Source organism: Rhinopithecus roxellana, chromosome 10 (genome assembly GCF_007565055.1).
Source record: "Rhinopithecus roxellana isolate Shanxi Qingling chromosome 10, ASM756505v1, whole genome shotgun sequence".
Taxonomy (NCBI): domain Eukaryota; kingdom Metazoa; phylum Chordata; class Mammalia; order Primates; family Cercopithecidae; genus Rhinopithecus; species Rhinopithecus roxellana.
The window spans coordinates 70,294,123-70,316,049 of record NC_044558.1 but is presented as its reverse complement, the minus strand read 5'-3'; the positions used below and the strand labels follow the sequence as shown (position 1 = coordinate 70,316,049).

At 36.8% G+C, this 21,927-nt stretch overlaps 1 protein-coding gene and 1 pseudogene across 2 annotated transcripts; one reads left to right on the top strand and one right to left on the bottom strand.

The window, feature by feature from the left end:
- Nucleotides 1-2,227: 2,227 nt before the first annotated feature.
- Nucleotides 2,228-14,869, bottom strand: TWF1 (twinfilin actin binding protein 1). The gene is made up of 9 exons (XM_010382402.2): nt 14,673-14,869; nt 12,972-13,049; nt 10,761-10,939; nt 8,918-9,013; nt 7,884-7,988; nt 6,158-6,283; nt 5,751-5,901; nt 5,471-5,592; nt 2,228-4,260 (listed from the first exon to the last, which is right to left on the bottom strand). Exons 1-9 carry the CDS (start codon nt 14,797-14,799, stop codon nt 4,090-4,092), a joined length of 1,155 nt encoding a protein of 384 aa, XP_010380704.1. The 5' UTR covers nt 14,800-14,869; the 3' UTR covers nt 2,228-4,089.
- Nucleotides 14,870-18,085: 3,216 nt separating this feature from the next.
- Nucleotides 18,086-18,978, top strand: LOC104677390 (annotated as a pseudogene). The gene has a single exon (XR_750041.2). The product of XR_750041.2 is annotated as a translocon-associated protein subunit gamma pseudogene (transcript).
- The last annotated feature ends 2,949 nt before the right edge of the window (nt 18,979-21,927 follow it).

The following is a 21,927-nucleotide window of genomic DNA, read 5'->3' as shown; positions in this document are numbered from 1 at the left end:
CCCCATTCATGGCTTGCCTCTTTCCCATTAACCATCCACAGTTCACTAAGAAACTACAGCCTGACTGAATCCTAGCAAATGAGGGTGGTAGTGGAGCAGCACTGACAGTTGAGTAGAGGCTGGTCTCAGTCTTTTCAGTGCACAGAATCAGCTGAATGAAGATCCCTACTGGAAGGCACTTGATGCTTAGGAATGGGTCAGTACCGGCATTTTGTGTGGTGGAACCCATGGCTTTCACAGGGCAACAGATTTTGCCAGTGCTAGTGAGTTTTGCTGTGGCCAGAAATAAAATGATGGAGGCTAGATCCTCTGGTGACCTACCACTGCTGGCATGTGCTCCTTTCACAGCTGTTCTTCAAGGAAAGGTAAATTCATTTATTCATTCAACAAATTTAAAAATGCCCACTATGTCATAGAAACTTCTAGGTGCTAAGGATGTAGCAGTGAATGAAACTAAGCTTCTTGCCCCATTGAACTGCTATTTTAGTGGAAGAGACAACATATGCACAGATATTGAATAGCTAAGTGCCATGAGGAGGATTAAAGTAGGATTAAGGTGAGAGGAACAAGGAGTACAATCAGATTGGGAAATTAGGGGAGACCTCTCTAAGGAGATGACACTGACCCTTGAGCAGAGACCTGTGAGGAAGACATGTAGACACCGGGTTAGAGTGATCCAGTGTGGGGAACACATTCAGTGCTCTTGAGGCTGTGCTTGGTCTACTAGAGGAACAGAGCTGTCCATGAACTGAAGCAGACTGATCAAGGAAGGTAGAGAGCCACGGGCAAGTCACGTAGAAGCTACTGGGCAACAGTAAGACCTAAACTTTCTTCTATGAGATAGTGCCACTATCATAACTAGTACAGTGTAAAACTTCAGTTTGTTGGCTGAATTGGGGTGGGGGAGAGCTACAATTTGTATGATTTAAGGTAAACTGTTCCCAGTCATGGCTAGCCATGAATCATTTGTAGAACTATTTGATTCCTGGACCCACCTACTGGGTCAAAATCTAGCATGAAACCCAGAATTAGTATTTTATTTAAAAAAGAACATTCCAGGCTGGGTGCGGTGGCTCACGCCTGTAATCCCCACACTTTGGCAGGCCGAGGTGGGTGGATCACGAGGTCAAGAGATCAAGACCATCCTGGCCAACACGGGGAAACCCCATCTCTACTAAAAATACAAAAATTAGCTGGGTGTGGTGGTACACACCTGTAGTCCCAGCTACTCAGGAGGCTGAGGCAGGAGAATTGCTTGAACCTGGGAGGGGGAGGTTGCAGTGAGCCAAGATCACGCCACTACACTCCAGCCTGGTGACAGAGCAAGACTCCATCTAAACAACAAAAATTCCATCCTTAAATGTATGACTGTATTTGCAAAGAAAATGTGAAAGGATATACACCAAACTATTTACAGTATGAACCTCAGGCATATTATTTTAGTTCTGAGTAGAAATGCCTTAGCTTAAATGTTTAAAAGTTTTAACAATGAGCCTTTTTGTTTTGTTTTTTGAGACAGTCTCACTCTGTCACCCAGGCTGAAGTGCAGTGGCGCGATCTCCGCTCACTGCAAGCTCCACCTCCCGGGTTCACACCTCTCTCCTGCCCAGCCTGTAGCTGGGACTACAGGCGCCCGCCACCACACCCGGCTAATTTTTTTGTATTTTTAGTAGAGACAGGGTTTCACTGTGTCAGCCAGGATGGTCTCGATCTCCTGACCTCGTGATCCGCCCGCCTCAGCCTCCCAAAGTGTGGGTATTACAGGCGTGAGTCACCGCGCCCGGCCCAACAATGAGCCTTTCTAAAGCGATTTCAGCATCTTTTGTAAAACTGCTACCAAAGACATCCATTTTGTCACATCTCTAATAAAAAGGATTTCAAACCAAATTGCACACAGGAGTGCATTCAACATTTTTCAGATGAATACAGTGGCAAGTCTGAAGAGTTTGGTGTCAAGTAAATTGGTACTGCGGTGCTTCTAGCACAGAAAATGAGTAACTCATGGCATTTTTACTATTGCTACAACCGTGGCAAATTTTAATCTAAGCACTCCGTAGTCACAATTATCCTTGCCTAAGTTTAAAGCTACTTAAAATCTTTTTTGGACTTATGCAGACTAACAAATAAATGAATGGGATTTCTAACCTAACACCAGGTACTGAGTTATGCAAAATTACACAAACATTACAAAAAACTACAGTAGAAAAACCAACAGTACACAACTTACAGAGAAAAAATTTTTATTGTGATATAAAATGCACTTATAAAATGTCCACCAGAAGGCATGTAATTCTTCACTGCTATATAAATTTATTGGGAATATGTTATTCACCATCTAGATATGATAACGCCAACTAAAACATACTGTAAACGATGAGTTATACTCTATAACAAATGCATCACTGATTTTCAGCAATCATTGGTTTAATAATAATTAGTTTAAGACTATAATCACATCTATATTCTGGAATGTCCATTTGTTTTAATGTAGTGTAGTGGAATTTAGAGTATAATTGCACATAGATGGTACAGAAAAACATTCACTTCTAAATTATTTTATACCTTCATGACAGGTAGTCTTCCTGACTGAAAATAACAGCTTCAGCTATGGTCTGCAACACAGCTCCAGGATGCTTAATGCAATAATTTGGGTGTATGTGTGTCTGTCTACATGTACACCCATGGAACAACTTATATCTTTAGTAAACAAGTGCAACATTGTCAGTTATTTTGCATGTTTAAATATTATAGTCTGATTATTTGTAAACAAACAAAACCCCACACAAATACTCTAAATTCTATTTTAAAAATCTGTCAACCCATAATTATTCTAATATGCTTTACTTACTCGAACACAAATTTCTGAAAGGTGCATATATTACCTTAGATAATAAGGTTTAGAAATGAGTGCTTCACACTATGAAATGTGCATTTCCGATAATTGATTTACGCAGCATAAAGTTTAGATCAAGAAATTACAAATCCTGGATCCCCACATTTCATTTAGAAAATGCCTCAAAGTTATGGCTCTTGCAGCAGGTTTAACAGATTAAACATGAAGTGTTCTAGCTCCCTCTATTTCAAGTATCAAAGAAAGATGAGGCTCAAAATCTCTCTAGGTTGTAACTGATAATGCAAAGCATTAGAAAACAGTTAAATGTGTTTTGAAATACAGTATTAACTGAGATTATTAAGGTGTTTATCTGTGTTAGCCTGTTAAGTACCAGGACTTTAAAGTCATTTTAAATCTGAGTATTTGCTCAGAAGTGATAAAGAACACAATTTGCCTATAAATGTATGGTTTTGGAGAAAAAAGTCAATCCTGATTTTTAAAACTCAACATTTTTTGTTTCCTTTTGATATTAATTTAAATTTCAATCTGAACATAAATTTTTGGCCTTACAGAGCATTAGAAAGATAATTTACTAAGGCTGTTTAATGTCTTTCAATGTTATCAGAAATCCTGCAGTATAGAAAATATCTCGTACCCTTAAAGTTTCAGAGTGAGCTGATCTGCAATTTTAATGCTATTAAAAAAAGTCAAATATAAAAGACTGCTGCAATGTAAAGCACTATTTCTAAAAATTGCAGACATGATCCTACAGTCTGACAGAGCTAGCACAGCTACTCGGAATAAGCAACTTCCGGCCTTTTCCGAGACACACTAAGTTTCCAGCTTAGAAAATACTCTAGCCTGGTCCTTAACATATTCATTAAGTAATATGAATACTTTAAGGTCTTTCTGTCCCACAAGAAAGTAGGAAGTTTACCCTTTGAGACATCAGACTTTCTAGAACTGGCCCAACTGTATAAAATTTTAAGAAGTATTTGAAGTGTGGAATCAACACTATGAAAACAGTGTGACAAAATTAAACACTATGTTGAACCCTTTTCTAGCTTTAACTCAAAAATAGAAATCATGAGTTTTCTATAACATTAATTTTAAAAACACACAGAAGTGAAAAGTGCTATTTTCCAAAAAGTACAATTTTTTTTCCCACTTTATATCAACATGGAATGATTTCAGTTCTCCTGTACTAAAAGCCGGACTTTTAAAAAACTAGTATTGCAATGTTTAATGTGATGACTTTAATCAGTAGTAGCTTCAGTTTCCGCTGGGCCCCTAATTAATCTTCGAATTCCTCTTTTTCCTGCAGGACCTTTTGGTTTTGCAAAACTTTGCTTGTGTGCATGCTGCTTGGGATGTACTTCTTCATAAAGGAAGTCTGCAGTCAACTCATCCCCATTGTCTATCTCAATCTGTAAAAGATAAAATTAGAAGTACAACATTCAAAACCTAATACAAGCAACAAGCTGGTTTTCAGGTATATGAATGGTCACAAATAATACCCATTCCAGTAAGGCAGAATCAAGGACCATATGTAAACAGTTTCACTTTCTTCTTTTGGGGGAAGGGGCTAAATCGCTTGAATATATAATCAGCTACATTCACTTCCTTCTTGCTTCTTTCTTACTGCTCCAGTTTAAATAATATTTAAAAGTAGAAGCCACCACTATATTCTCAAGTTGCTGTGATACACTATTTATTCAAGGAACATTTACTCATGGCCCTTTCATCACTTGGGTCACTTGAAAGCCCTCTACAAGAGAGGTAAACAAACCATGGCCCAAAGGCCAAATCTTGCCCAAGGTAAGACTGTTTTAAATTTTTTAAGGGTTGTTAAACAACAATATGTGACAGAGATTATATGTGGCCTGGCAAAGCCTTTACTTACTATTTGGTCCTTTGTAGAAAAAGTCAGCTGATCCCTGCTATAGAAGGTGCTACCCATGATAAAGTGATTGATTCTTAGGAGCTTAAAAAGCATGAAGGGTTCAGAACCTAAAAACACTGGTAGTTTTTAAGGACCTGTATTTGTATGAGTTTAAGGGCTCAAGAATATATATCTTTCCCCATGCCCTATCTGTACTTAAGAAAATTAAATTAAGAAAACTGGTAGCTTAGTTTCCAAAAGTCAAATGTTTATGCTTATTCCTTACTTCCCCCAAACTGGAAAGACTCCCAACCATCCGATAATTCACAGTCATAATGGAGACTGTAATTCCTTCTTAATATGGAGTCCAGAAATAATCACAAGTATGTAGCTCTGGCAGCACTGTCCAATAGGACTTTTTGCACCGATGGAAATGTCCTATACATTCTGCACTAACCAATACAGTAGCCAGTAACCACATTTAGCTAATGAGCATTTGACATGAGGCTAGTGGCTAAACAGAACTTTAAATATTATTTCAAGTTAAATAGCCACATGTGGCTTACTAGAAAGTACAGATATATATAGAGATGGGGATCATGATAGGTGGTCCCCAGGCACTTAGAGGAGATCCTAAGGATTTAGAATGATAACAAGAAAAATAAATATTTTCATTTATAAATCACAATACATCATAAACTACATAGAAATGAAAAGAAAAATTTAGCAAAAACTGAAGATTTTAAAATGGCTACCTTTCTAATTACATCCATTTGTAGTTGTCTTTCTACAATTTCTAGCAGAGGACTCTTGCAGCTAGAATACAGCATCCGCTCTCTTATACTGCATGTGTATCCGGGCATTGAATAAATAAAAACTGTAAGTTCAAATAATAACAAATATAATTAGCATACCAATGCATAAACTTCATAAAACTACAGCTAAGCCCTCTGGGCAAGAAATAAGTAAGCACATAGGGCTGATATACTAATAAACAAACTGAAAGTAACGTGTTAAAAACAATGTATCATATACCTATGGACTCTAAATAGTCTCCTTCATGGGAATGTTTATACAGAAAGAAATGGTAACGAGCTGAATCCTTGGGAATCCTCTTTGGCAAATCTTTTAGTTCTGTATTTGTTGTGTTGGCCAAAATTATAATTTCATTTTTTATATCTATTTCCTGCCAATAAGAAACAAAATATATTCATTAAAACCAGATATAAGGAAATTAAGTTAAAACAGGTAATGAAAAGACTAAGAGATAAAGGAGGAACTTAGTTCTGCACTGTTTGACTTTTTCACAACGAACATTTACAAAATGAATTTTAGAAATCAGAAAGCATATTTAAAATTTAAAATACATTAAAAATAAACCCTGTATGAGCCATAAACTACCAAAAAGAGCAGCCACTTAATAATCATTATACATCTCTTACCAACTGCACATAGTTGAGCTGTCTGTTATTCAATTTTTCCAAAGCCTGAAAGGCTTCTCGAGAAATGGGAAATGCTACTCCTTGTAGTGTTTGATGCTTAGTGTCCACACCCACGTCAGTCTGTACCTAAGTATGACAGATTTAATTTACAAGTTTAGCAGTTAGCAGTATCCTATGGCAAAAATAAGAAAACCCAACCTCTATAAAATAGTATCATTCAACCCTAGCCCAGCCTATAATTAAAATTATTTTTCACATTTGTTCACGGTCCTGCTAGCATTTTGTCAACATGCAGAGTGCATGACACATCTTTATGACAATGTTGGAAGTGAACATTTGCATGAGTGTACAAAGTTAGTGGGGTTTGGGGGGTTTGTTTGTTTTTATGTTTGGTTTGGCACAATTTCAATGAGCTACACAAGCTCTTTAGAGTGTCATCAGATTACACCATTAGTTATAAAATTTTACTTGATAGAATTTATAAACAATCTACATACAGTATGTATAGAACTTTATTCTGTTGGACAGAAAATGCAACACAAACACCATGCACTGAATTGAAAGGAAGTACAAACAGTGTACAAAGACATAACACAGCTCAACAAGTTATACTACTGCAGAAGTTCCAGACTTAAGAGATTTCTTTACTAAAAACATGGTGTGCATGTACTGGAAGAGGAGAAAGATACGAAAGCATTCAATGCACATGTTTAAGATTTTTATACTTGATAAATGATAGCTAGCAGAGCGTCTCATTTGCAGTGTTGCAACAGAAAGTCCAATAGAAATTTTACTTTTAAAAAAATGAATGGAGATTCTACAGCATAAATGATATTAGTTAATGAAAACATCATAGAACATATGCGAATGCATACCCCAATATGATCCTCTGGGCTCTGAGTGCAAGGAATAAAACAAACTATCAAACTTGTAAAAAAAAAAAAAAAACATATAAAAAGCCCTACTCAAATAACATGAATTAAAATCATATGACAGATCCTTGCTACCAGTTTAATATTAAATGATATTCAACCATTCTCCAGACTGATTCCTATTAGTCTGTGACTCAGGCTAATGAATAGTGGTTTCAGCCACTTGTTCTTTTCTGTAAAGTTCCAGTAGAAATACAGTAGTTATTCCAGTATATTAGAATGGCTGTAGAAAACACATTAAAAATAATGATAAACTACAAAATAATATGGCTGAAATTTATTGACTCAAATATGCTCAACAGGTACTCAAATAATAATCTTCCATATATATCTCTATTAAAGTAGAGTTCACAGAAGTTAATTTGTAGACTCTCCAGAAAGCCAACAAAACAATAATCTGCTTCAGGCAACCTTATTAGATATATTCTTTGCACTAAATGGGTAACACACACTTTTTCTCTATATAATATTCAAAGTACAAAGTTTGCAACAGTTGTACTTCAACAGGAAGAGTTACTATTCTGACAGGAAGATTACAGGAAACGCTATTTATAAAATGCATATAAAGTTTAATATTCTAAGCTACTTATAAAATGCATATAAAGTTTAATATTCATTTTTAACTTTTCTTTTCTGAAAAGACATTAAGCACATAGACTTATCTCTAAACTAAACGGAATAAACCTAAGCTACCTAACTTCTTTAATCTCTAGTTACCTCCCACATCTACTAATTAAAAATACGGTATTTTCAAACACTTAAAATCGTGCAAAAGCTTTGAAGTTGTAACTTACCTCACTGATTTTAATCTGTCGTAATTCTTCCTCAGCTGCAGTCAGTGGGGCAGGGGAAGATTGTGACAGCAAGTATTTTTTATATCCATGTAATGATACATCTTCCTGTAAGTACAGAATAGACTATAATCAGTAATTCTCTAGAATTAAAACGACAGTGAGGTTACTTTAGGAAAAGCAAAATCATTAACAGAAAAGATTTTAAATTAAAATAAATAGCATTATGAATTTTAATATATTTTTACTTTAATCCTCAATTTTAAGTTTCAAAACTTTTTAACGGGAGTAACTGCTGTTCATTTTATATGACATTTCATAATTACTAAATATTTTGTATGAGTTTCATACTAGCAAAGTGAAATACTGAACCTGGTCATCCTTTAAGTCTATAGGACAACTGTAATTAACCTTCTGGGGAAAACAGCCCAATGATTATCCAATAATTAACATATTCAGATTCTGAATACTATGTTATAATGATTTATATAATTTCTTTGTAATTATTCATGGAGAACTATTACAGTTTTCATGTCAAAAGAAAAAAATACTACAAAGAGGTCTACCTATCATCAAAATTTTGTGGTTTAGAAGACTGAGACTCATGAAATTAAGAAACCGGCCGACTTCACAATTAATGGTGAAGCAGCAATATATTCCCATCTAGTCTTGTGCTCTTTCCACTAGATTATATGACTTTCTGAATCAGAAAACTCTAAACAAACAAAAAAGTTCAAAAATATATTTCAGTGTTTCAATTTGTGTATATACGTGTAAATACATATATTTGCCATGTACTTTAGAAGAATCAGTATGTTTCAATACCACTTATTGTCAATGTCAAACAGATACAAATGAATAAACTCAAAGTTACATATTCATTACAGGTAACTTTTATATCATATGAAACACAGTATTTCTCTTATTCTCATGTTTTCAGATTATCCATTTGATTTCATATCAATTACCCATTACCTAGGAGTTCTTCTTTAATCATTTTAATTGCAACATATAGAATCCACATAAAAATATGATACCTTTACTGTTCCAAATACTTCATCTTTAATGTGGCCACCTCCAAATTCCTTCTTCAGAGTTGCTCTTGTTGCTGCATACAACATTTTTTGACGAACCTATTCAGTTGTGAAAGTTTACTTAGAAGTTAATAAATGAAAACATAACATTACAAAAGAAAGCACATTTTGAATGTATTAATATCCTGAATCATATTAAAAATAAAACTGAGCTGAAGTCCCCACTATAATATGCTAAAATATGTGTGTACAAATAACCATCATTAACATGGGCATCTAAACTATCAATGGCTATTAAGATAGACTTCAATTTACAATGTCACTTTTTTTTGTTTTTTGAGATGCACATTTGCTCTTGTTGCCCATGCTGGAGTGTAATGGCACAATCTCAGCTCACTGCAACCTCCGCCTCCCAGGTTCAAGTGATTGTCCTGCCTCAGCCTCCCGAGTAGCTGGGATTATGGGTGTGCACCACCACACCCGGCTAATTTTTTGTATTTTTAGTACAGACGGGGTTTCACCATGTTGGTCAGGCTGGTCTCAAACTCCTGACCTCTGGTGATCCACCCGCCTCAGCTTCCCAAAGTTTAGGGATTACAGGCATGAGCCACCGTGCCTGGCCACATTTTAAAGTTGAAAAAAATATAAATTGTTTCAATTCTTCATCTTGCAAACTCATGAGTTCAAGAATAAAAAAATTAAAATATGAGGAAAACTGAAATGAAGTAACTTTGATAGTGACATTCTTCTCAAAGCTGTATCAAATATTACGAATTAAGTTGTTAACAATCAAAATTCATGGCTTACTGATGGCACATACCATTCTAGGAGGGACACAAAGATGGAAAAAAAATTAGAGTCAACTAGTATCTATGGAAAGCTACCAAAGATAACTACCAATTAACAAATAATTTCATAATCCTACATGGTCAAATCCAGTATTTCTTTCAGATAGAACATGGGGAATTAAAGAGGAATGGGATGATCTTTTGAGAACAATATCTAGGTAACTTTAAAAATAATTATTTTTTAATAAGAAAAATTCAATTTAATTTTTTAAATATTGGGCCATGTTCATATATTAATTCTGTCTGTTGTTCTATTTAGTCAATCTACTACCAGCTTTCCTAAAATACTTGTTTGTATGCGGGCCCATCACTTGAATGGCAGTGATTAATAAATGCATAATACTAACAAAACTTAATATTATGTTCAATTAGTTCTCAGATTTATTACAATTATTACTCTCAGGGTCAGGTAGTTTCCTTCATTTTTCAGAGGCCCATGAAGTCATCTTAAAATTACCACAAATTAGGTTGGACACAGTGGCTCATGCCTGTAATCCCAGCACTTTAGGAGGCCGAGGTAGGTGGATCACTTAAGGCCATGAGTTTAAGACCAGCCTGGGCAACACAGTGAAACCCCATCTCTACTAAAAATATAAAAATTAGCTGGGTATGGTGTGACACATGCCTGTAATCCCAGCTACTCAAGAGGCTGAGGTGGGAAAATCACTTGAGCCTGGGAGGCAGAGGTTGCAGTGAGCCAAGATTGCACCACTGCACTCTGGTCTGGACGACAGTGACATTGTGCTTTAAGAAAAAAAACTGCCATTGCCACAAATTTTTAAATCTTAAATCAATAATAATTATTTTGATTTCAATGGCAAAACTCCCAAATCTGAGCACATTATTCCTGATTCTATATTATAAATACTAGGATTTTCCTCATGATCATTCCCTTCTATGGGAAATAATTATTGCTTTTTAACCTTTATTTGACCTAGAAATTTCAAAAACATCTTTCTAGCATTTAATGTTAAACAAACTATAAAAAAGTTACTTACATGAGAATGATCTGGAGACCATGCAATGAATATCCATTCATATCCCTGGGCATTCTGAGAATCTAACCTGAACAATATATAGCATGGTTGTTTGTCCTCCAACAGGGGTAAAACAAAGGAATCATAATCCTTATCCCAGGAATCTGAAGGCTGACTATATGATCCAATCACAAGTTGCTCTATGAAAAATTATTTTTAGAAAGATAGGTAAATGGTTTGAAATACCAAGTGGTAGTGTGATGAAGACTAGAAAAATAAATATATAGTCATTTCCCAGTTACTATTATTCACATCAAAAAGTTGAAAAGAAAAATGTGGCAACATAGAAAGTAATTATGATACAGAGTATTATAAAAACTGATAACTTTTTATGAACATGGTTAAAAATTTTAAAATATACACAGCCTAAGAAAGAAACATATAAAAATGATCATAACAGTTGAATTGAATGGTCAAATAATGGGTGGTTACATTTCTACTTTCCAAAATGTCTGTGCTTAAGTTATCAACAAAATACATTTAAACTACCATTCAAAAGTATAATTTCTGACATTAACATTGAATTGTACAGTAAGAAATATTAAATAAAACCAGGTTTAACTCCTATTTATTTGGCCATAATGCTACAGATTTAAACATTTGCCTAGATGCATACACTGGTATGGCCACTTTGAAATGCTATTCGGCAGAATCAAGTAAAGTTGTGAATCTACTATGCATACAGAAACTCTTATAAATACAAAGGTGTTCACTGCAGCACTATATAGTAACAATGAAGACTGGAAATAGCCTCAATGTTCATCAATAAGAGAATGGAAAAATAATGTGCGGCATAGTTATATAACATTCTGTTCAGATTTAAAATCAGTTATTGAGCTATCAAAACTAATTGCAAATGTAACATTTTCAGAAAAAGGAAAGATACAGAATAAGATGGTATCATGCAGTTTACGTGAACTCAAAGAGCACTATATGCTGTTTAGGGATATACGTAAGAAGAGACTGCACAAATATCAGAACTCCTAACTGCAGGTGCCCCAGGGGAATGAGGTCAGAAGCAAAACTGTTTAAAGGGGATGCTCTTATACCACAAAAACACTGAATTTTCTAAAATGCTTGAAGTAAATATGATAAAATGTTAGCAGTTATTAATAAAGGGGAGATATAGGTATTTATGATACAATTTTAGTCTTTGGAATTTTCCTTATCTAAAACTTTTCACAAAACAAAAAAGTAAAACCAGAAAGTAATAATTTAGGAAGTAGTGCCATTTTCCTTCTGTAGAGATGCTAGTTAGATTAACTTTTCCATTTTAGAGCCTTAACTAGTCACTTAGGAAGTGATGGTATTAAAAATTTTAGCTCAGTATTTTTAAAATATGTTGTTTTACAATATACATATATTCCTATTGAATGTTATATGTAAACAAATGCATATTTTACAAACTATTCTGGTACTTTTAATATATAAGCAGAAAACAGAAAACAAATTAGATTTACTTCCAGTTTGTGAAAGAACAAGTTACTTTTCCAAAGCAAAATATTTTCAGATATTTAAGAAATTAGGCCGCTGGAATATTTTAACATATTCATTTGTGACTGAGTAGCTATAATAGTAGTAATTGTCCAAATTCAAATCTGCCTGATTTAAGATTCTCCCACTCAACCACATTCCCTGTTTACAGAATTATTTTTAAAGAATCAATTTGTAGTTTGTTATATTCTCAGAACTTTCCCAAAAGAAGAAAGGGGAATAATCATTTCTGTAGCAAAGGCTGCAATCAAATGGAGTAAATGGGAGTTTGAAATCCTTTGTTTGTATTTAAAAACAAACTTTATTGAATAATTCACAAGTAACTTTTTTTTTTTTTTTTTTGATAATCACCTGTTTAGTAATTTCCATTCCAGAGATGGAAGCACTGACATTAGAAATGGACTGTGGTGCAGAAACTAAGACACAAAAAGTAAAAGAGGAAGAAGTCACATCAAAAAACATCTTTCTGTTTCCCTGATAGTCACATAATTCAGAATGAAATCAGGGGCCCACAGGGACCTGCACAAAATATGAGGAATCCAAGTTACCGTAAGGGAAGATTTGAACTTGCTTCACATTAATTAATAGTTCAAATCACTGACAACACACACTAAGTTTAAAAATACAATGGCCACCACTAATCCAGGAACAAAAAATATTTTAAAATATTTAACTAACCATTTTCAATAGATATTTTCAGAAGTCTGTACTTTCCATTTCTGGCTCTGGCAAAGATCTCTTTAACATCTTCACTCGCTGTGGAAAAAGATAAAGAAAGTAAACTTTTTATACTTATATATACTTTCCTATCTATATTGAAAAAATTAATTAGAACACAAAGAAAAAATCTGGAGCATGTAGCATCCTTATTATCAGTATTATAAAACTTTACCGCATAAAATAATGAAGACTGTATACAATTAAGAAATATAAATGTTAGCATTTTAAAAGTATGTTAATAATTCTAATCTGTTTTAGCTACATAATTCTGTGCAGAAATAACACTGGGGTGAATATACTGAAGTTACTCAAACCCAATAATGAGCAAATTACAATTTTGAAAAACTTTTATTGCTCTTCTGAAAAATACTGAAAACCTGCTTTCATTCTAATTCAGTTTCAAGCTTATGACACTCCTTCATCAATTCACTTTCTGTATTTTCCCGTTAAAAACAGTAAATATCAAATACCCTAACTTGATTGAATTACTGTCTTTAATCTTAATTCTGGTTATATTTTTCTAACTTGCATTTCTCAAAAGCTAGATTAAAATCATTGAATAAATATGTATTTAATAACTAACGCTTGTGTTCCTATTAAAGCTTCGATTTCGTTCTAATTTCGTTCCTGTGTTGTCTATTAGCAGCAAGAACCACTATATAAGTAGGTAGTGCTTGCTATAAGGCTCAAGCATGAGAGTCAATAACGACATATTTATATATCGAAATTAATGCGGGTAAATAAAACAACGCTTCTAGATTTGAGACTATTTTGCTGCTGCGTGCATGCAGGGGATATGTGGCGTGGTGTCAAAAATCTTTAAGAATAAAACATACAATTAAGTGTTCATCTGGGAGAAATACTCGCTATTAACAGTAAAAGCTTGAGTTTATACCAGAACTCGTTAAGTGATCGCGAGTAACCCGGGGATATATTATTTGACTCTTGATGAGGTGAGCACCTCCAGGCTGCCCAATTTCAAACCAGGAAATAATGGAGGTCAAATATAACTGCACATTGCACTGTCTGCACGCATTACATGCAACCATACAGATCAGTTTCCCTTGGGGAGTACCTAGGAAAAAGATCAAAACACAAACACGCTACACTCGAGATTTCTCAGAACAACTCTCACTTTCCTATTTGGGGACAAAGTGCGGGAGAATTTTGGGAAGCACCCCTACTGATGTGAGAAAGATTCTGGCATGTTTCCTTTCGTAATCAAAGTCCTGTAATATTCTCCTTTGGACCATGAAAAGGAAAACTCGCCTGGCTCTCGACAGCGTAGGAAAGCCCCAGTCGCCTCCACTGTCCCAGCTCTTCCCTACCTGACCAAAAGGGGGAAAGTTGGGCTAATGTCGGGGACGGTGGAAGGCACGCCCCCTTCAACCAGGCCGCCTCGAAAGCCAATTTCCTTCGCTCCCCGGAATTTCGAGTCCATCTGCAACGTGGCGGAAGCAGGAACCGGGCTGGAGGAGGACGCAGGCCTGGAGCGCCTGGGAAGCAGGAGCGCGGAGAGGCGCCGAGGCCCGGCTCGCCCCGCGAGACCGACTTCCGGAGGTCCAGGCCAGACTCCAGCCCTGCCCGTCCTGCAGCCTTCCGGGCTCTCCCGAGCCTCCCGGGAGCACCTTCCCTGCGGGTCGCGCCGGGCTCTGTTACCTTGGATGCCGGTCTGGTGGGACATGGCGGCGGCCGTTAGTTCCCGGCTCCAGCGCTGAATGCGGCGAGCGGCCCCGGCCGGCGGCCCCAGGAAGTGGCTGCTCCTCCGCCGGTCCCGGCGCGTCATCCGCCCGCGACCCGGGGCCGCCCCGCCCCGTGAGATTGACTGAGTGCCCGAGCGCCTCCAGCGCCCCGCCGCCTTTCCTGGCCTTCGGGTTGCGGTACCACCCCAGGCCTTGCGACCCTAGCTCTCTGCTTGGGGTCCTGCTTCTGCTCATGCCGCCGCCTCTCCCGCTTCTACCTGGGGGGAAATGCCGCAGAATCTAGACAGCTCCGTGCTCAGACGTCTGCCCTCTGACGATCCCTCCGACGCCGCCATTCGCTGCCTCAGCAAAGGGATGGTTAAAAACGGAAATGATAATTTTACCAAATAGGCATTTTCAGCTTAAAAAAGATGTGCACATTACCTTTCTTAGTTTACTCTTCCTATAATCGATACCGTTTAGTGTAGAAGAGCCTTCTCCTTGCTCCACTGTTTTGAAAGAATATATTATAGACTGCCTTTCATCAAATTTTTCCACGATTTTAAATTGAGTTAATCTCAGACTGTTAACTTTTCCTTTCAGTTGGACACATTTAGAGACTCACTGTATCTTTCTCTTCACTCCAAAAAGAGCCAGCCACTAAGAGATTAGCTGATTTGAGTATCCCTCTGTGGTCGATTATACCATTGCAAATCCTGCTCTGCTTTAGGTTGGCAGTTTATTATTTAATCCAATAATTATTCAAAATTCACTTGGACAGATTTGTAAGGTAACAGCAGATATTACTTTAAAATCTTTTCCATTCCTGTTTTTACAAACATATAGTTCCTTCCTGAAAGGTAATGTTAGTTTTTGGGGGAGTTTGGGTTTTTTTGGTACTGCTTCTCTACTGCTACTAGGTGAGAAGCTAGTTCTTATTTTTAGGGCCTTGAAGTGACATATATACGAAATTATAATCTAATGAACAAGTAATTTATTCAGGTCAGTAATATAAGTGCGAGTTAATCACTGTTCAAATACTATACAATGTATTTTTAATGAGTAATTAACAGGCCTGCAATTGTTTTTCTTTACAAGGATCACAGCAAACAAGGTTATGTTCTATTCCCTGTTGTCTGAGCTCTGTTTTTCAGACATATTCTTATATTCGGGAATAAACTAAATCTGAGTTTTATGACTTGTATGGATTTAAGAAATGTAGGGAGGAGTTTCATTCTAACCCAATTCTTCCTGACACAATGGTTCACCTTGATTTACCAGTTTTTTACTACATCGCTGAGCAGAGAGGAAATTGCAGAGTTGACTTGCAGTGTTTTAACTGATTCATATCCTCGTATCTCGGGGAAATTGCTTAAGGAAGTTGGCGTTGCTCAAAAGTACAGATGAGAAAAATATAATCCTTCTATAGTCGTCCTTGGCAAAGACCACCATATGCTCAGTCCTGAAGAAGAGGAATGTCTGGTTAGGTTGGGGCCACCCTGACAGCCACCAGAAAGTGCTTATTTACTGCCAGTACAGTAGTTTCACCTAAAAGCTTCAAGGGTGTTGGATGCCTTGCTCTGCTCTAGCCACAAATATTTTCCCACTTTTTTTCATCTATTGTGTCTCCATTTAGTGAACATTTGCCAGAGCTGTCATGAGAATAATACCTTAGATTTGTATGGTACAGTTTTCAAAAAATATATAATAGACTTATTTGAGTACCAATATAATCCTGTGTGACGGGCCAAACAAAATATCAGGTTTTATTTTTTAACTTTAAGAGGTTTGGAAATTGAACTACAGAGTTGGGAAGTCAGCAGGTTTCAACGCTAAGACAAGTGTCTGTAAGAAACAAACCCTTTGAAGACAACGTATGCAGATAAGAGCATTTATTCTAAGGATATTGGAGGATCTTACAGATCTTGACAACCTGGTTGTCACCTCTGCTTTTCTCTTATTTTTCTCCAAATAGGATCTCTCTGCTTGTACAGTCAAAATGGCTGAATATGGCTACCCTACACTTTCCAAATTAACAGGGTTGTAGCTGCATGCAGAGATTAAATAGCTCTTCTAAGTCCAAGTTTAAAGTTCCCAAGAGAAAGCATGTGAATGACCCTGCTTGGCTTGTGTCAAGTCATTCTTGGCCAAGCTGGCTGGTTTACCCAATGTACACTGCCCATGAGTGAAAGGAAATTATCACAGGAGGGGAGACGGATCTGGGGTGTGGGAAACAGGTGTAGAATTCCTACTTTTTACAATTTGGTACAGCTAATGTTTAAAACCTAAGATGGTGGTCACAAAACACCAATGCTTGCGGGGTCAGTTAAATAACATAAATGAATGAAGCTAATAAATGGAGACTGTGGCGACAAGAGGGAGCACAGGATCCATCTAAAAGGAGCTACTATTAGGCCAGGTGGGATGGCTGACACCTGTAGTCCCAGCTCTCAGGAGGCTGAGGTGGGAGGATCACTTGAGCCCAGGAGGTAGAGGCTGCAGTGAGCCATGATCTCCCCACTACACTCCAGCCTGAGCGACAGACCCTGCCTCAAAGGAAAAAAAAAAAAAAAAAGGAGCTACTACTACTCAGTTCAATTCTAACTGACTGATGCTCTGTGGGAATTCAAGTGCAAGGTGACCAATCTTATGTTTTGCAAGTGATGTTGGAAACTGGGATTTTATGTAAAATCTCTATTTCAATTATGTAGGAAAACAAAACAAAAAGAGAACTATAACTGCAAGTCAGGTTTGACCTATGAACATGGTAGTTTAGGACTTCTGACCTAGATCTGTGTGGTCAATTCCCAAATAATGACATTTTAAAATCACACCCTCCATAAATTCTTTTTGCGATAAAAGAGACTATGATGTGTGCCACATTAATGTGAGCAGTATACATGTTTGTGCATAGTGCATATACACAGGAATCTATAAAAATCATTCATCCATCCATCTTGTTTCTTCTCTGAATTGAAACCTTTTTGATAGATTCATTTCTTCTTTACTTGGTGAGGTAATTATAAAGAGCCGCACTATTTGCATTAGATTTTCCTAGAGAAGAAAGCATGCTGTAAATTTTTTTTAAAACACATAGAGGCCAGGCGCAGTGGCTCACACCTGTAATCCCAGCACTTTGGGAGGCTGAGGTGGGTGGATCACGACGTCAGGAGATCGAGACCATCCTGGCTAACATGGTGAAACCCCATCTCTACTAAAAATGCAAAACATTAGCCTGGCGGTGGGCGCCTGTAGTCCCATCTACTTGGGAGGCTGAGACACGAGAATGGCGTGAACCCAGGAGGTGGAGCTTGCAGTGAGCTGAGATCCAGCCACTGCATTCCAGCCTGGGCGACAGAGCGAGACTCTGTCTCAAAATAAAATAAATAAATAAAATAAAACACATAGAAGTTGTATGACCAAGAACAACATTATTTAACCTAAGTCTCCATTTTCTCTTGTTATATGCCATACTCAACGTCTCATGGTTGTCATGAAAATCAAGTGAAGCTCTCGCCTCCTGCTCCGCCATGGCTCCCAAAGGCAGCTCCAAACAGCAGTCCGAGGAGGACCTGCTCCTGCAGGATTTCAGCCGCAATCTCTTGGCCAAGTCCTCCGCGCTCTTCTTCGGGAACGTGTTCATTGTGTCCGCCATCCCCATCTGGTTATACTGGAGAATATGGCATATGGATCTTATTCAGTCTGCTGTTTTGTATAGTGTGATGACCCTAGTAAGCACATATTTGGTAGCCTTTGCATACAAGAATGTGAAATTTGTTCTCAAGCACAAAGTAGCACAGAAGAGGGAGGATGCTGTTTCCAGAGAAGTGACTCGAAAACTTTCTGAAGCTGATAATAGAAAGATGTCTCGGAAGGAGAAAGATGAAAGAATCTTGTGGAAGAAGAATGAAGCTGCTGATGATGAAGCTACAACATTTTCCATCTTCTATAACAACACTCTGTTCCTGGTCGTGGTCATTGTTGCTTCCTTCTTCATATTGAAGAACTTCAACCCCACAGTGAACTACATCTTGTCCATAAGTGCTTCATCAGGACTCATCGCCCTCCTGTCTACTGGCTCCAAATAGACCATGTCAGCTTCACCCCCTGGCTTTGTGTCTATGGGTGGCCTGTGGTATATGGAAAAGTCGCAGGGTGGTCAGGGTGGGAGACACACAAGATGTTTTCATAGTCTAGAGCCTTTAAAAAACCCAGCAGAATGTAATTCAGTATTTGTTTATTGGCTGTTTTTGACAGATTGTTGAAATTAAATGAATTGAAAGAAAAAAAAAGAAAATCAAGTGAAATATGACTTTATGAAGCTCTAACATGTATGAGATGCTCAATGTTTGTTAGGCTTCATATTTTATTAGAATTAAGTATAACACAATACATTACAATATAGTATGTTTCAAAATATGAATTTCCAAACCTCAAAAGCAACAATCCAAAGTTGATTTCTTATATAGGTTCATAAAACCACAATATCACTGGGCCCTGTGAACTGCTGTGTTTTATGTAACACATCCTTAGATTTATAAAGCATTAAATAAGAAAAATAGCCCTTTGGGTTATAAAAAATGAGGATCAAGAATTAAGCAACATACCTTGACTGAAATTAACTTTTATTATATGCATGTAATTATAACCCTCAACAATTCACAATAAACACCTGACAAGATTGCTAAAACTTTTCACGAAATGGAATATATAAGATAAAATTCTTTCATTCCTATTGGACTCAGTGGTGCTTGAGAAAACAGAACAAAGAGTCTGGGTTAGGGAATAGTTCAAGCAAATGATATTTCTGTATTATTTTCCCAAGTAAAATCTAGACTGAAGTAATATTAATAAATGATACGTACTTTCCAATGAAAGAAACAGGGAACACTGGTTCAAAAGAATTGTTGATAATGATAAGGATGCATATTGGAATCAAAGTGCAGGAAAGCACAAAGCAACCAGCTTTTTGATGTATCATTTATAGTGAGATTTTCACCCTGGGTTGGAAAAGTGCCTTAGCAACAGCATCTTGAATCTCTTTCTCATTATCTCTAACATGTCATGTAGGGTAGGATGGTTCAAATGCCTAATCGGAATATTTGCAAATCACTTTGAACATGCTGCTTGCTCTGGTTCTCTGTTTCTTTGTCTTTGCTAGTGATGCTAATTAACACCCAAAAACCTTCCCTAACTTTTAACTAGTGTGTACAGGAGATATTATCTCATACTGGGTCCACAAACGGGGACAACCCTCCATGTCCTTTATGTATTTCTGTAGTTGCAACCTAGGCAACTCCAGACTTTCCATATCAGATAAATTTAGGGCTGGAATCTGCAATATGGTGGGAAGATGGTGCAAGGAGGACTGTAAGCTGAGCTTGCATAGCAGGGTTTGTTTGTTTTGTTCAGTTCTGCTGTATTTTTTAAAATAAATTCAAGAAAGGCATTCATAGCAAATTGACAAGCAGGTCGAGAGGGCAGGGATGCTCAGTGAGATTATGGGAGAATTAAAGCCCCTTCACTTCCAGCCTAAACTATTCTTTGGAGCTGCCTGAAAATCATAGCCTCATGAGAACAGTAATATAATGAATCCCAGAAAAAGAATTGTTCAAAAGTTATTCATTAAGATAATTATATTGGCGCCTATGTGTTTGTAATGCTTTAATGATAGTTTTTGGTGAGACAGACATTTGCTACACAATAATTTTTATTCCTTAACAACACAACTAATATTTTATTTGATGTGGCAAGGTGCTCAGGTAAAAGTTTGCATTTCTACTTCCTTTGCAGCTCGATGTGGCCATGTGATTAAATTTCAACCAATGATATGAAAAATTGTTGGGTGAGTCTTCTTGAAAGGCTTCGTGAGTGGGGCTAGATAGTGGATGATCCTTTTCTATTTCCCTACCCCACCTCTTCCTGTTTTCTGTTGGAATGAAGGTGTGGTGGCCGGAGTTCCAGCTGCTATCTTGGACCTGAGGCTATCTAAATGATGAAAACCACAAATTAGGATAGTGGAAAAGACAGACAGAAAGAAATCTTCTGCCTCCTTGTTGACTGTCACTCTCCCCTACTGGACCTGGCATGTCTCCCTCTAGAATTGTCTTACATTCAAGAAAAATAACTTCCATTCTATTTAAGCCATGATTAATTACAGTCTGTGTTACTAGCAGCCAAATATATTCTGTAAGTGAGGCACCTTGTTTTACCAAGACTGTTATGTAAAAATATCCTTCATCATACAGTTCATTGGTTCACAGAGTGAAATCTTTCATAGTAGATTAGTACAACAGGGATGCTGTGTTACCAAATTCATTTGATTCCTAAATTTTAGATTGCAATTAGTGAGAATTTGAGCAGCCAAGGACACATATAGTTTTAAAGTTGAAATTACAGCAAGTTAATCTACATTCTTCGCATGTAATGAGATAGTGGCAAAAGTTTCCTATAACTTTGCTAAATAGAGAAGCAAATCAGCTGAGACCCGAAAATATTCCTCTGCATAAAAGCGGCTAAATATGCCTTGGTTATCAGATTTAGAAATACTGTATATCTTTCAGCATATATTTCTATATTCTTAAAACTTTATTGAGATTCACTACTATAGTAAATGAAAACATTGTAAGAGATACATATATCTTCTGAATTTCAACATTTTTCTTAAATATTGACTCATCCCAAGGTTAAATAAAAATCCAAAAAGTATTCACCATCTGCAAAAAAAAAAAAAAAAAAAAAGTTTAAGATTCTATTTGTTGAGTAGCTTTGCTAAATAGCTGAATAGTACTGTGAACAGACATCAATAGTCTCTGAATTTATGATGTAATCTTACAATTCTGGTTTGTACTTCATTTTTTGTTATCTACAGGCTTAGACTTGACACTCTTCTCTCTTAAATGAGTTCTCAGAGACAGCGCCTAAAAGAGAAAACCTTTGGAAACAATTTCTCTTTGGCCTTTCGTTTCAGTTATGTTTGACCTGTTGTCAATGGAGAATCAAGCTTGTTAGAGGATTGGGTGGGCTGGGATCAAGGAATCCACAGAAGCATGGAGCCTGACCCATCTTTTCTTTCTGTTCTTTCTCTTTACTCACTGCAACGCAGCACATTTTACTACAATTAATGTGCACCTTGGATTTACTACAGAGAAAGGAAAGTGAAGGATATATTTACATACAAGCGAGAGAAATGTCAAATTCTTGTTTTTGTGTTATTCAATTATCAGGTTAGC

Excerpts from the sequence above, each read along its gene's own strand:
- TWF1 (XM_010382402.2), bottom strand. The coding sequence starts at position 14,799 with ATGACGCGCCGGGACCGGCGGAGGAGCAGCCACTTCCTGGGGCCGCCG. Across the intron at positions 10,940-12,971 it reads GAAAATATCTATTGAAAATG|AGCAACTTGTGATTGGATCA; the intron begins GTTAGTTAAATA and ends AATTTTTCATAG. Across the intron at positions 5,902-6,157 it reads AGCTCAACTATGTGCAGTTG|GAAATAGATATAAAAAATGA; the intron begins GTAAGAGATGTA and ends TCTTATTGGCAG.